The 16,100-nt window shown below is 37.6% G+C and overlaps 1 protein-coding gene across 3 annotated transcripts in view; it reads left to right on the top strand.

Moving 5' to 3' along the window:
* LOC149527823 (putative sphingolipid transporter spinster homolog 2) overlaps positions 1–16,100 on the top strand; it is a 292,780-nt gene that overhangs the window by 74,238 nt on the left and 202,442 nt on the right. For all 3 annotated transcript variants that reach the window (XM_089812102.1, XM_089812103.1, XM_089812101.1), the window contains 2 exons: positions 5,650–5,718; positions 5,857–5,965. In XM_089812102.1, coding sequence (XP_089668228.1) covers positions 5,650–5,718; positions 5,857–5,965 — 178 coding nt within the window. The remainder of the gene's footprint in view (positions 1–5,649; positions 5,719–5,856; positions 5,966–16,100) is intronic.

Here is a 16,100-nt window from a genome sequence, read left to right as displayed (position 1 = left end):
TTGTCACCTTTCTTCATTAGGATCACGCTGGTGTTGTCAGATTTTGATTTTGATGCTTCTATAGTTGTTTTCGCAAGACAGTGACGTATTATTATTATTCAACTAAATATGCCGAGGTTGCTATTTTTGTTGCTGTTATATGTTGCTTATCTTAGTATCATAGCTCGTTGGAATTAGGTTGAAAAGTTTCAAATCATGGGCACAAGAAATAGTGGTCTTGTGTGTTAGAATATTATGTTATGGTGGAAAAAGTCATTTTTGGGAGCCAAAAACAATTAATAAATTATATTATAATGACATTTAATTATATTTTAATGTTATGGAGTTTATTTGAGAAATTTGTGTCATTTGGAGTTTATAAATATGAGCCCATTTGATGAGAAAAGCATCCGATTGAATATTATTTTCCTTTTGTTGTCTTTGTGACACTTCTGATTTTGTGCCCTTGCTGAAGTATAAGGGTTTGCGATCTATAGTTCAAGTATTGTAGATTAAATTCTGAGAATTATTCCGAATTGCTTGACAAATTGTGCTGAGGTATACGATTTGTCATTTCTCCTATTGTATTAATTGTTGCTAAGGAGATGTTTAATTTTTCTTGCTGCTGGAGGTTGTTCTAGAATTTGTGAAGGCATTCATGGGAATTGTTAAATCAAATTGTGTGTTGGTTAATTTGGAGTTAGTTGAGCACCCATTTATATTTGCTGCTAGGTATTATTTTCTTTCTGCACTTTGGGAGCAATGTTTTCCATATTTGCAGTGGCATTTGTTGGTTGAAGAATTAATTTGCTGTTGCTAGTCTTCATTTCAAAAGGTTTCAAGGGATGTCTTATATGTAAGTTCATGGATTGTAACTTCTAATTCTTTCTGGACATTGTTGATTTAAATAATAGGGGATATTTTATCAACTGAGTTGTTGACATTTTGTGAAAATACTCACTATCTAAGTTGATATTAAAATTTGAAATTTTTATTTGTATATTCCCTATGTAATTATCAAATATTTGAGTTGAAATCATTATTGCAATATCTTCTATTTTTTTGCTATATTGTTGTATAAAAAATTGCAAAACCTCAAAAACAAGAAAAGAAATCAATTCTTCAACATAAATTGTTTGAGAGCCAATAGGGCTCATTACAGTTCCTTATCCTTTGGTGATGGACTTTTTCCAGCCAAGGAAGTATCCTTAGTCCTTTTCCTTGGTGGCTTCCTTTGCTTCTTTGTTGCTTTGTTCTTTTGTGGGCATTGTTTGGTGTCCCTTTTGTGGGTGGTTTCCCTTGTCTATAAACTTTCTGGCCCTTAGACCCTTGTTGGTCTCACATTGGACATTAATAAATTTATCTTATCTCCTTTCATGTTGTCAAAGTCTTTATCTTATTAGTTTAGTAGGAGTTACATTTTTATCTCCAATAATGATATGCCATAAATTTCTCAGCATTAATTTATCATTTACATTAATTTCCATTCCAACTAATTTATCTTTTCATCTTATTTGCCACATTGACAATTGAATTATTTAGATATGTAATATTTGTTGAGATTGATTTACTTGTGTATACATCTTTTCTGCTTTATATTTTATTGTTAAATCTGTTTTATGCATTTTCCTTGTAGTTTATTTTTTTGAAATCATAGGGATTCATTAATGACATTGCAATTTTTTTGTGCAAGGCTTCTTGTGCATCTAAAAGGGTGATGCATGACTTTCCCTATTCACCAGGTTCAAGGAGCTTCCTCAATTTGCAATCTTTGTGTCTAATGAATAGCAAAGTTGTTTAGCATTATGGTATGTTCGCCAGGGATGCATTCCCCCCCTCCAAAAAAAACACCAAGTTTCAGAAATAGGGACATCTTGGGGACAGGGGGATGGGTATGGGATGTCCCTCAGCCGTCCCCAATTTGCCAGAAAACCAAGGTGACGTCTCGAAAACTTTGGGATGGGGGAGGAAAAAAAGGGGACCTACGACCATCCTTGGGACAGTTGGGGATGCCACAGAGATCCCTCGAGCGTCTAGGGGATGACTGTCCATCCCCTTTGTTTTGCATGCCAAAGAAAATAAATAAAGTTTTAGATTTTTTTTTCTTCACATTGATTGGACGCTTAGTGGGGCCCACCTCCCCAGCAGCCCTAAAAGGTTAAAAAACAACCACATAATGCTATTATTGACATTCGTTTTGTTTTGCATGTGAAGCTCGAGTTTATAGCAGCAGCTAGGGTTTTCATTTTGCAAGAAGTGGAGGTGATTTGTTTGATTCCAAGAGCTTGTGTAGGGGTTTGAGCTTCTTCTATTGTGCACCAAGTATGTAAGTCATAATGTTTTCATTTTCCTTTTTTTAAATAGATTTGCACATTGAAAGAGTCTGATTTTTTTTTTTTTAAATATTGTTTGAGCTCATATTCTTATCGCACATTTAAATCTGAAAACATAACACAATGAGTAGTAGTGGAAGTACTAGTAGTAGTGGTGGTGATGAGGAAAATGTGATTGGGGGATGATATTGCTAGTAGTGGGACTAGGAAAGAAGCTGATCTTAAAACTGATTTGTTTAGATGCCCTTCCACCATCATGAAAAATTATGCAAGGGTTCTTTTAATAGGAAAGAACCCCTTCTCCAATTTCTCACAACTAGGCCGGAAGATAGAAAGAATGCAGGAGGGACTAGGGTGTGGGTTTGTCATGTTTGTCATGATGATTTTAGGGGTAGCTATACCAGGGTGTAATGGGGAGTGTTATGTTTGTCATGGAGTTAATGCTTGTCCTGACTTCATTGATGAGGAGAGTTAGAGTGCCAAAGATTGCACTTAGAGGCAGAAATGGGGGGTGGGGGAATTTGATAGTGACATCACCCTCTATTCACTCAAAATCATCTAGGCATTTGACATCCGCCATTGGTACTAGCGGCAACCCTACTAAGACTAGATGGAAAAGGAAGATGGGTAGTGCTGAGAAGGGCTCGGTGGAAGTTTGTTTAATGCACAAGAAAATGAAGCTTGTGAGGCATCCATTGGTAGATTCTTTGTTGCTAATGGTATCCCATATCATGCAGCCCGTTCCACTTATTTTAAAGAAATGGTGAAAAAATATTGACTATGAATCCTCATTTGTAACTCCTGGTGAGCATAAGCAACAAACTGCCGTCCTCAATAGAGTACTTTAAGGTTACTTTGTTGTTTGAGGATATGAAACGTACTTGGGTTAGGACGAGCCGCTCTGTTATGATGGATGGGTTGAACGACATTAGATAGGTGGTGTTTAGAAGCTAGAGAAGTGCAAATGTTTATATGCAACCACCACACTTCACCTGCTCTATTCAGGTCCTTCTCTAAGAAGGAGTTTCTCAAACAAGTGAAGACAAGGTATGCCAATTTTAATTTATAATGTTTAATGCTTAACTTTATTTTATTTATAATTGTCTCTATAGGTATTGCATATACTTCATCTTGATGGAGAGGATGATTGAGGTGCATGAGGCTCTCCAGTTGATGGTGGTGAATCCAAAGTGGGAACAATGGTCCAATTTTAAGTCCTCTGAAAGAAAAGTGGTGAAGCAAAGGATCCTTGATGACAATTGGTGGTCCACAATGAGGTAAGTTGCTAATTTTTAAATTAAATGTCAGTCTTTTGCTTGTTAATTTTCATGCTAACTTAAAATTTCTAATTCTAATTTTAATTTTTGTTTGCATCTTGCAGATATATTTGCCATGTCATAGCACCCATTGTAGATGTCATTAGATATGTTGATATTGATGCTCCTGGTCTTGGAGAGATATTTGAGACTTTTTGACAGCATGTTGGGGAAGAGGAAGAAAATTGCTACAGTGAAGGATCCTACATTGGGGTATTATGAGAAGCATATTAGGCTTATTGTGATGCAAAGGTGGAACATTATGAATACCCTGCTTCATATGGCAGCCTTTTCTCTAAATCCCAAATGGTATGTAGAGTTGGGTGGAAGGGGCCTCTCATGTGATGATCCTAAGGTATTGGATGGCTTCACATGAGCCATTCATAAGATTTATTCAGGTCAAGAGGCCTCTACTCTTTGTGCATAGTTTCTTGACTTCACCGACCTTCGTGGCCCAAACTTGAGTAAGCCACAAGTGAGGTTGGATAGAGAGGTTTTGACACTGAGAGATCCTATTGGATGGTGGGCCTAACATAAGAGAAATACACCAGAGTTGTAAATACTTGCCTCCTTGCATAGGTTGCTAGTTCCTCAACTACAGAGAAGAATTGGTCCACATTCATTTATCCACTCTATCAAGAGGAATAGATTTACTTCTAAACTAGCAGAGAACCTAGTGGCAGTGCATTGTGCTCTTCGACTTGCGTATCATTGGACTTCCAGAGTATAGGTAGACTCCAGCTTTGCGGTGGGATGTTGAGTGTGAGGATGTGGCCCAAATAGATGAGGATTAGATAACAATAAGATTGGTTGGGGTTCTGTTGGACGAGACTGCTTCCTCTGGAGCATGATAGTGAGGATGAGAATTGATTTTGATGCCATGGTGGTAGAAGCATAATAGGAGCAGCAGTCTACTTCATTTTTCTATATTTTGTTTTTAATGTTGAACTTGAACATGATGATAAAACTTTATGGAAACTCTCTAGCCTTTGGGCATATATAGAATTCCTGATTTCTATGATATTGTTCATTGCTAAACTTATATTTTTGTTCACATATTGATATGCATATTGACAATTGAGTACTAAACTGGTTATTGTTTCTTAGATGGCATTCAAATGGTGTGTGTTAAGGTTCTATAATGTTTAAATGACATGCTTTGTGCTTAGTTTCATATGAATGACATGTATATCTGCAATTTTCAGTGTATATTTTAAAATTTCTCAATATATATATAGCTTCCCCCCCGTCCTCAAAATTGGCAATAATTTTTCCCGTCCTAGAAACTTGTCCCGTTGTTCCCTGGTGTCCCCGTCCTTGGAAACTCGGGGGAACATAGGCATTATTTGATAGTTTTTCTCAACCAGCTTTGCTGCAATGTTGAAAATTAAGACATTTTGATTAGAAGCCAGTAGAAATTGAGGGAAAATATCATTAAAACATGGGAATAGGACCTCAAATTGAAGAAACTAGATTTGGAATACAAAATCTGATGTAAAATACATTGTAATAAAAGCATTCAAGGTTGATCCTCACTTGAAAAACATTATTAATGAAGAGCAATATACGCTACATAAGGGATAACTTGTATTTATAGAAGATAGAAGATTGCCTTAAGACACTAGACGTGAATAGAGAAACTCATGCATCACCCTATAAGTCATGACCATAGGGTAATGCATGAGTTTCTCTATAGTGGTTTATGCATTTGTTGGCATCACATAAGTTTGCAATAAGACACTAAATGTGAATGGTTTATGTATTTGTTGGCATGACATAAATCAATCCCTATAAGTCAAAAAGCCATTTTCATTTTAACATTGTATGGTATTCAGTTGTAGGCAATAATTAACCATTTCTCGATTTTGAGGTTGTTGAATATTTAATTAATTTAATAATTATCGAGCTTTAGACTTACCATTAACAGAAGCATATTTATGACACATGCATAATGGTTTTTGAAAACAAAAAATTAATCACACATATTTTTACATTGGAGATTAATTTAGTTCTTGGTGCAGGTTTTGGATCTTCCAATAAATTGAAGGAATTATCAGATCCCATGGAGATCAGTCAAAGAGATTGTGAAGGTTTGCTTTATAGTTTGACTATTGCCATTGCTATTTGGTTTTGAGTTAGTAATGGCTAAAACATATCTTGCAATTTTTTTTTGTTATAACTTCAAATGGTGGAATATTAATTGAGCTAACAATTTTATTTTATGGCAGACATGCTGTTTTTGGATAATTCTGATCAGCATCTAAAAGGAGTGCCGGAATCAGAATCAGACAATATCAACAGACAAGCAGAAGTGAATGTGAAGAAGAAACAAAGCTTGTATGTGATACTTCTAAAGCACTAGAACCATAAGGGACTATCTCATGGATTAGGAATTAAATTGTTTTAAAATTCTGCATGACTCTTTTTTTCCCTTCTTGCTTTCCTCCAACTACAAATTCATGTACACTCAATGACTGTCTGTGCACAGGTAGTAACTTTATGGTTTAAATTTTTACTTAACTAGTTATAGTTTGTTGACAACAAACTCAGTCTGAAGAAAGAGTGCAATAAATGATATTGTTGTTTACTTCATTTAAGCAATCAACCTTCAAATCTGAAAACTAAACACACTCCTGTCACAAATTTAGGGACATCAACTGTTCATATTAGAAATAAAATCGCAATTCATGAACCTGGTACAGTGTGAGTTTGTCCCCACTGTTTTCTTTTCGAGGAAATACAATTTCTGAGTAATCAGGCCAGGTAACAGGACTAAATGTACTTTTACTCTAGCGATCTGTCCTGAACTGTTCCTTTCCACTAGTTTCTGTTCACGTGCAGTATACTTGAACAACTTGCTCCCTAATGAAATGAGATATTCCTGCTCATCCTGATGTTGATTTTCCCTGTTATCCTTCCACCATATAAATTTCCCAAATTGAGAAAGAAGTGCAACTTAAAAATATAAAACTCTTGAGTAGCCTATTCCTCCACTCATTTGAATAGCACCTTTATGAGAGACCTAGTTCCTTATTTCAAGTTTACAATACTAGTAACCAACTGGTCAATCACTTCACTTGACAATCAATCATTAATAGCATCAAAATATGGCCGCATATGAAAATAGGAGACTAGCAGCACTATCTCATAGCTACAGTGTACATCATCGAGAGCAAAGACCCACCCAAATTGCTGAGATCTTGCTCAACTAGAATCCATTTATCCTCTGCATAGGAGGTAGATATGAGGGGGATGTCTTTTTTGCAACATATCACGAATGATGGAGTAGTAGTCTTGACCTTTGTTAATTAGCAGACCAAGGAGCGGGAAACCTGTTGAAAATGGTCCGTCTATCAATTTTTTTAGTTGATGTTTGACTTTCTTCTACCTTTGCTGTCTGTTTCCCATTCAGCTAGTAGCATGTAACTTTTAGAGATGTCCTCCACAGCTCCCTTATATCCCTTTGCATTACTTATACTCTCAATTATTGCTTTATCTTTTTTGAAGAACCTATTCAAGAGACCTTGGCCAGATCATCTGTGCATGCCGAAACAACCTCCAAGTTCACAATCTTCATTGTCTTGTTCTATAAATATACTTGCCATTTCTAATTTTTTATGACATCCTTATGTATGTTCATCCATTTCTTGCTCAAAACAATTCGCCTCTTCGCTAACTGGATCACCCAATGTGTCCTAGGCGCTTCATGCAAGCACGATTCTAGCTTTGTTTTTCTCATTGGTAACATCTGCCATACATATGACAATGGTTGTATATGAGGGTCTGCAATCGTTTCTGTTGCTGCATCTGGATTCTCCACAACCCCAGAATGTAATAGTGTTATTTCTGACTCAAAATATTCTTGGCTTGCCAACCCAAAGGTGTTAACAACTTTTTTGACTGCTGATGGAAGAAGGTGATATTTTGTGGGTGCAGCAAAATCCTAATATGCTTCAACATTTACTTGTAGAAGATCTACCAGCCTGTATCTGGAACTGCAATTTAATAAGAAAATAGGTTATATGCTGTCGAATTAGCCACATTGGTGTGGGTTGATATTGTTGGGAAATCAATCTGTTGTTGCAATCTTTCCTTTCAAAAAAAGAATCTGCATGGAAAAACTTTTGCTATTGCAGCCAAACCCCTAGCATTGATGGATGGGCAATTCTGAGGACTTAAAAACTCTCGGATCTGGAAAACAAAGACCAATAGCTGCAATGTCCAGATGTGCTATGAATCAATAACTTTCTCATGCCTCCACACTCACCTGTACAGGTAGCAGCATCAGCAACGTTGATATTGTTAAGTCTTTTTTCGCTTATGTTAATTTGTGGTTAATTTTTATTTTCCTCTTTTATCTAATTTTCATGGTTGATTTGAATTCTCTCTCCAATAATTAATAGGGTTTTCATGATAAACTTGCATTTACTCCCAATGGGGGTCAATGTGAGTTGAACTGTGAACCATTCTTCATAATAGCATAACTAATATCTTGCAACTCATCATCTTATGGTCCAATCATTTCAATGCATTGTAAATCATCATTACATTGTTCAATTACTTCCATAGCTGAAAATTGGGTGGATGTTTATTGGACATAATCTACATTTATTTACACATCTTCAACATACAATACTGGTTGTTTGTGAGTGTAGATGCTTTGTTGATCTCGGTCCTAATACCTTTGGGCTTTTGTCTTTGAGGTACCTGTGATTTATTTCTTTTCGTAATATTCATCTTTTAGCATTCTCTTGAAATATTTATATGAATTAACATTTCCTTGAAGGTGTGTTTTGTGGTTATCTGTTGTAATGTCCCCTTTTTCTGGGACATTATAATTTCGTATTGCCGGGTCACTTCGCCTAGGTTTCGGGGCGAGAAGGTTCTTTATGGGGTTCAGTTTGAGATTTGACCTAGACATTTCCAGTTTCCGACCCATTAGAGCAGTTGTGGTAGGTTGTTTGGATGCTTACTATTTTTAGTAAGTAAACGGAGCTCAGTATTCGTGATATCGTAGTGTTGGTTTCGAAGCCTCTCGTCGAGAGTTTTCCAACGAGCTATTGCACGTGCTTATCTGAGTTTGTTTGGTTAGTTATTTTAATGCTTGACGATTATATGGTTTTACTGGCTAAGTGACTTTAAAAGTTTATTTAACTTGTCACTTTATTTAAAAGGTACTATGTTCATTTAAGTGACTAAAGGACAAAAAAGGTGTTTTATCCCACATTGCTTAAAGATGTGTGCATCCCATTGGGAAAAGCCTAGTTTTCCTGCCAGCCTATGAAGTTAATCAGAAACAAATTTCAGAAAGGTTTTATTGAAGCCGATTTGAGGAACTATGGTATTTGCAGAAAAAAGGTAATGCAAAGGAAAGAAAAAATTATATTCACCTATGTGAAGAGAGCTCACACTAGCTGGTACTTTGGAAAGGGCTCAAATTACTTCCCAAGAGCCACATATTTCTGGTCGTTTTGTTTGGAGGGAAGTCGGGCTAGCATGATCTGAGATAAGTCTGGGTCACGATACTAGACAAGGTTTGTTTTTTAAACGCAGGAAATCTCCATTTTATACTGCTAGCAGATGGTATCATTCGAAATGGGAAGAGACTGCATTTTCTTTCATAGCAGCAGACGGTGGTATGTGTAGGAGGTCAAGTTCAGTATTCTCGGGATTGCTGAAACCCATGATTGTTTCTAGTGGTCACGTATTTAAGTTAAAACGGTGGGTAGTGTGAAATGGACGTTAATGGAAACAGTGTGTGGTAGGAGATTTTGGAGTCGTGGGTTATTGAGGATATCCGCCAGTAGATTCCAGTCGCCAAGAGGTTGCAGGGGTTCATGAGTTACTTCCAGCGTAAAGGACGACTTCCCAGCATCTAGCAAGGTATTGGCAATGGAGTAAATGTAGTCGAGGAAGTCTGGAAGGGTCTTTGAAGACGTGTTTTAATACAATCGCGGCAAGGAAGGGATTCACAGAACCCAGATGATAGTCAGCCCGAAACTGGTGATAAAGACAAGTTGCCGCTCGAAGTTGGTGATACGCAACTCATCCAAGTGTTGGAAGGGGTTCAGTTTGGGAAGTTGGGCGTTGGGCCTGCTAAGGTATTTATTAGACTGTTCCTTAGAATTGGTGACATCTTCGGCACAACAGTAGCTAAACGGCAGAATAAGGGAGGATTTCTGTTGGTTAATGTAACAGCTGAGAGTTAGTTTGTATATTGGCATATCATCCAGTGCAAAAGGGGAGCACACATAGTGAAGTATTTTCCAAACGTAGGCACCCATAATACAACCTCAACACGGGTCTCTTAGACATTAAAAGTACAGGATTGAAGGGAACAACGTCCTATAGCAGCAAGTTCAGATTATTAGAGATTAGTCATTTCCAGGTGGGACAGTTGAATGGAAGTTTAGTCGCAAGTTTCTTTTCAATCATTGGAATATCATATCAAACCGATACGTGTGACTGAGCTTTCTAGTTGCCAATGATAACAAGAGTCTTTTCCAGCCAATAGTAAGAAGCTCATTGAATGTGATTGCGTGGAAGATTGTAAGGATAGTCTGAATGTGACAACAGCTCCGCTTAAGGTAGCCAGTAGGTTTTGATTGTTTCAATAGAACCAATCACGGGTTTGGTAGGCAGATGGGCTGTGGGGAAGATGTTTTGAGTGCAGCTTGTGTGCCATGGTCTTGCAACACCCAATATTTGGCAGAACTGATATTGTTCATTCCTAAGCACGGCTCATTGTTTGTGGACAATTGGACAGGCATTCAAGAGATTTATATCTCCTTTTTGATGCATCGTATTTCCACCAGGACTGAGAATAAAATTGATGCTTATAAGTGAAGCTCCAAGTTTGATAAGAATACATAGATGGTCAAAATTTGCAAGGTGAATGGGCGGATTTGAATGCATTGGATGGTATACTAAATGGCAGTCATTTCCGTAGCAGAAGAAGGCATTGTGTAAATACCCTCCTTTTCTGTTCAGTTAAATCGCATCAGTGACCTCTGGCCATATTCCATTACTTGGGCTCTGCACACATTAATTTGAAGATAGGGGTCAGTGGTAAATTGATTGGAATTGGAATATTAACAGTAAACAATTACAGTGGTGTGTGTTAATCTACAACAATGCATTACCTTTCAAAGCAACAATTGTATCAAAAGGGCGTTCCTGTAGCAGCAAAAACCAAAACAATGGGGGCGTTGAATCAAATGGACTTCCAACTCAATGTTAAAACTGAAGTAAGGAGACTGTACGATAATTATAACAAATTCCCGTCAAAGCTTCAAAAAGAATTTCCTTTCATTGATTATGTGGACTTTCAGCTAGGGCTGCAAAACAAGACGGATATGATAAGAAATAAATGCTATGATTTGGCTCGAGATCTCCTTGCAGAGGACAGGTACAAAAATTTACATAAGGAAGCCATTGATCAACTTGATAATAGTACTAAAAGGAAAGAAGAACAAGAGGTCCCTATAGTATTTAGAAGCCTCTATGATGAATTCCCAACAGTTAGTAACCATCATACAACTGACCTTATGGAGGGCAAAAGTTAGACCTTAGAAAACAAATCAGAAAATTCATTTGATGACAATGAATCCCAAGATCATGGTGTGAATGGACACGCAGCCACCTTGGAAGTGGAAGAGTGTGAAGATATTGTTATATCAGCATCTTCTACCTCGTCAGTTGAGCCATCCTATGAGGTGCATAGCAACAAAACCCTAGATATTGAGGAGTGCCTAGATGATAGCATACACGATGCTGCTTACCATATGGTGAGTGACATTGATTCAGCCTCATATCACAGTGCAGATGACAAATTGGAAGATTTGTGTGGAATTGTTTTGTCACAAGGGGGTCATCATTTAGCAAGCCAATTGAAGGTTAATGACAGGATGGTTGCCACAACCGTTAAGCATTTTGATGTTGCTCGTCAAATGTTGGCCACCTATGGTTGGAGTACTCCTTTGATAGATGAGCATGGTGATAGTGTTTTTTCCCTTGCAAAGATACATGCACTCTGAGAAGCGATTGGAATGATGAAACAAAATTACCTACAACTACTTGCAGATAGAGATTTTCTTCTCGAGTGGGATCATATTTGTTATGTTGCATTGCAGGGAAACGAGGAGAAGGTTGATAAGCTCACTCATGAGCTTGAGGTGACTATGGACGCTTTGCAGAGTGCCCGGTTGGCCCTTCAAGAGTCACAATTATAGATGGAGAAGCTTACAGAGGAGTTGAATTTGGCACAATCTCCACCAACTGCAGATATAGTACAGTTACATACAGAGGTAGTTGATAAGAATTTTATATCCATGGGTTGTAGTAGGGATGTGGTTACATCTATCATAGATATTTCAGCTGGGACGAGTACCTTGGTGGAGAACAGTAGAGAGCCATTAGTTGTATCAAGTTCTCTTGAGGTTAGTGCCGTGACAATTAATACAGGACAATTTATTGGTAGCTCTTGTGTCACAATGGTGGATTCTCCTAAGAGTTGTGTGGTAGTACATGACGCTACTCCGTCATCCACATAGGGCATTCGCAGAGTGTCATCCGGTTGGGAGTATAGCTCTCATGTTGATTTGTTTCCATCTCTTGGAAGCAGATCTGTCACTTCATTCCATGCAGCTGATTTTGGATGCCGACTTGTTGATTTTCAGAGTCAGAGGGATCAGCTGCTTGATTCAAGTGTTTTTAGTGATGAGCCATTGACAGAGGTTGGAGCATTTTACCGTGAATACACAGTGAGGAGTGCTCATCATTTTTCTTTTGACCCACGCACGGGGGACTTGATGATGCATCGGTGTGGGTTGGTTCTAGAATTATATCATCCTTTGCAGGATGGGTCTTCACCATCTTCGGAAGGTGGGATTAGCGGATGCAAGCATCCAACTCAGCTGTTTGTGGGGGATTACTTGCAGGGAAAGCTGTCGGTTATACATCATGTTGATATGTATCCAACATGGTTTGCTACTTCTATGTCACAAAGTTCTCTTATGGGTACATGGTTACAGGACAACTATGGTGTCGGTTGGCATGATGGTTTGGTTAGTTAAAACATCCATGGGAGTTTAGCGGGAGCTGTAGAGAGATGTTGTGTTATAGACGCTACCAGGTATTCTTACCTCTATATGGTGAATGGATGTGGGGTTCGATTGCTTTGGAATCTAGGTGGCGAGAGGTTTGACATGATGTATTGGTTGATCGGGGATCTAGGTGTTAATAGTATCTTACATCTAGTGGATTATGCTGTGACTATGATCTATGTGTTTCAGCCTTATGACACATCAGAGTTCCAGAGATTAGGATTACTCTGTTTCCACCAGGGTGATATAGTGGTGGAGTCAGATTGGTTGGATCTGCTATTGTCATCGGTACAGATATTGCCGGAGTGGTACAGTAGTGTAGATACTACAGGAGTTGGTCAGTGGTATCTCAGTCAGTGCACGAGTTCTCACTTGGGATCTAGGTAGAGAATCCCTATGTATTGCTTTTTATCGGGGATCTTGTTGGAGAGTTGGGTTGCTATCATCTTGGGGTGGATATTGGTATATTGTTGAGCTCCTATCTTCACTTGACAGTAGAGATTCATAGGGTCACTCATGGAGGGAGGCTTTTATCCCGACTGAGGGTATTGGCACACAGGGCAGCAACACATGGCAGTTGGTGTCCATTTATGGTGAGACTCAGAATCCTAGCATTCAGTTGTTTGTCGGGGCGAGAAGGTTCTTTATGAGGTTTAGTTCGAGATTTGGCCTAGACATTTCCAGTTTCAAACCCATCAGAGCAGTTATGGTAGGTTGTCTGGATGCTTACTATTTTTAGTAAGTAAACGAAGCTCAGTATTTGTGATATCTCAGTGTTTGTTTGGAAGCGTCTCGCCGAGAGCTTTCCAATGAGCTATTGCACGTGCTTATCTGAGTTCGTTTGGGCAGTTATTTTAATGCCTGACGATTATATGGTTTACTGGCTAAGTGACTTAAAAAATTTATTTAACTTGTCACTTTATTTAAAAGGTACTATGTTCATTTAAGTGACTAAAGGACAAAAAAGGTGTTTTATCCCACATTGCTTAAAGATGCGTGCATCCCATTGGGAAAAGTGATAAAGATACAACAGACTCTACATGGGAGAAGATATGAAGATTATAATATTCAAGCAAATATTAATCTGGGAACTGGAAACAGTTGCTGGTTATTTCTTTTAGGATGCAAACCTTTGAAGAAGCATTTGAAGGTTGGATGCAAACCTAGCCTTCTTACAGGTTTTTTCTATATTGCCAATTTGACTGTTATTTTTGTTTGTAAGATTGGCTATTTTGAATTGTTGCATGTTATTGTATTGCTGACGTATAATACAGTAATGTTATTTAGCAACTACTTGTGTTAATTGCTGGTTTAAATGTGTACTTTGAACATTGGAGGAAATAAACATAATTTTTTGGGTTTTCACGTATTTATATCTACTGGTTATAAAACGGTTAAAGTTCTGAAATTTGTATCACATATTGGTTTACTATTCGGATTTAAATCTACGAATATATATATCACAGTTTTTGGTAAAATATTCGGAAAGGGATATTACGTTTGTTGAAAGCGTTCATTGTGTCACATAATATAACAATAATCTGCATTACTGTTATGATGTATCACCATAATTCTCATCATTTTAGGTTTTCCATTTACAAGGCTACCTTCTTACCCCTTTTCCATGCAAATTTCACATTTTTCATTAGTATAGGTGAGTTCATCAGATATATTAGATAGGAATTGGCTTAGAATCCAGAGGTTTAGTCAGGTCTTAGGTTACCCACAACCTTTGATTCATCCCATGTTGCTCCAAAATTGCTGAGGTGTTGCTCCAAAATTGCTGAGGTGTTAGGACTTAAGCATTAGGGTGCAAATTTTGGAGATAACAGTTTTTGGCACTTCCGGTGGGACACTTGCCTTAATTTTTATGGAAGTTGTTGATGTATTTGAAATGCAAACAGTAGGGTCTTAATATTATTTGTTCAAGGATTTTAAATTTGCATATCTGGCGACTGTGGGAAAGAAAAGTGCAGATCACTGTTGTTAATGAGAAAAGTACAGACTAGAAGCTCCAATACTTTTGAGTATCTATAGTTGGAGACACCAAAAAGACGTGGGAGAACTCTTGCTAGAAAAAAACCAGCAAAGAGGACTCAGCGGTCAACACTGGATACTCAGGTTTATTAAAGAAGAGATCGTGCAAGTGAGAAGAATATCAGACATTCAACAAGTCCAACTTGTAGTTTTGAGCCTTTCAAGTTTGAATTTTTTTATTACTTTCACTGATACAACATCAAGCTCAAGTTCCACAGAAAATTTGTTTTCAATACCAGTTGTAGCTTCAATACACCAACAACAGATCAATTATCAGCCACCATTAATGGTATTACCAAGAGCTTTTGCTTTTGTGCCTTTTAATGAAGGAAGTCTTTTAAATCTTCAACAACATAATGACATTCCTTTGGTAGCTCTCAAAATAGTACCAGATTTCATTGGAGAAGGTCAAACTATAGCCTTTGAACATATCAGAGACCAGAGACATAGCATCTCTATGTAATGTTCATAATATCATGCAAGAAAATGTAGCAGTCAGGTTATTGGCAAAGGGAAAAGCATTAGAATGGTTCAGGAGTTTGCTAGTAGCTTCAATCAGTACATGGGACGAAATGGGTGATGCTTTCACCAAGTTTTTTTGAAGATGAATCTAATCATTTGTCATTGGTAGAATAGCTGACAATTATCAAGAGGGCTCCACAAGAGCAGATGAATGATTTCAACATACATTCTCAAAAAACGTGGGATAGGATACCTATTGCTGTTAGACCAAGTGCTGCTCATGCATTTTTGTCCTATTGGAAGAGTTTGAACAACCACATATCTGTCATGATTCAGTCAATGGGAGGTACTTCGTTGCCTCAATCATTTTCTATATCGGTAAGGGCATAAAATAGTCTCATTCAGGCGGGTAAGATTGCTCTTACACCACCTATTGCTATTTTTCCGAATATACAACCCAATATGCCTTTACAAATTCTGTCTTTCAATCCATTGCCGGTTGTTTCCAGCAAAGAAGTTACAATTGCAGGACCTTCTCAGGAGCTACAGGAGATAAAAAACAGTCAGCAAAAGATTGAAAGTTTGATGCAAACTTTCGAAAATGAGCTAGTAAATCTGAAGAAACAACAATACCAGCCAAGGCTGCCATTTCAAACCCAAAATGTTGCTATGAATCAAGGGCATGAACAACCAAACCAAGGATATCAGTAGCAAAACCAAGGATATCAGAAACAAAACCAAGGTTAGTTTCAGAATAAACAAAATTATCAATGGTATAATGTTGGAAATAGAGAAAATGTAAATCAAAGGCCATATAGACCTTGTGATCCAACACTCCTTAATGTCGCTAATCCTATTAAGGATATTGT

The sequence above is a fragment of the Cupressus sempervirens genome, unplaced genomic scaffold (assembly GCF_028749045.1).
Source record: "Cupressus sempervirens isolate cs-2001-9-10 unplaced genomic scaffold, ASM2874904v1 CseChr00s100002_03, whole genome shotgun sequence".
NCBI classification, from domain to species: Eukaryota; Viridiplantae; Streptophyta; class Pinopsida; order Cupressales; family Cupressaceae; genus Cupressus; species Cupressus sempervirens.
Note: the sequence above shows the minus strand (reverse complement) of the source record. Positions and strands in the feature narration are given on the sequence as shown.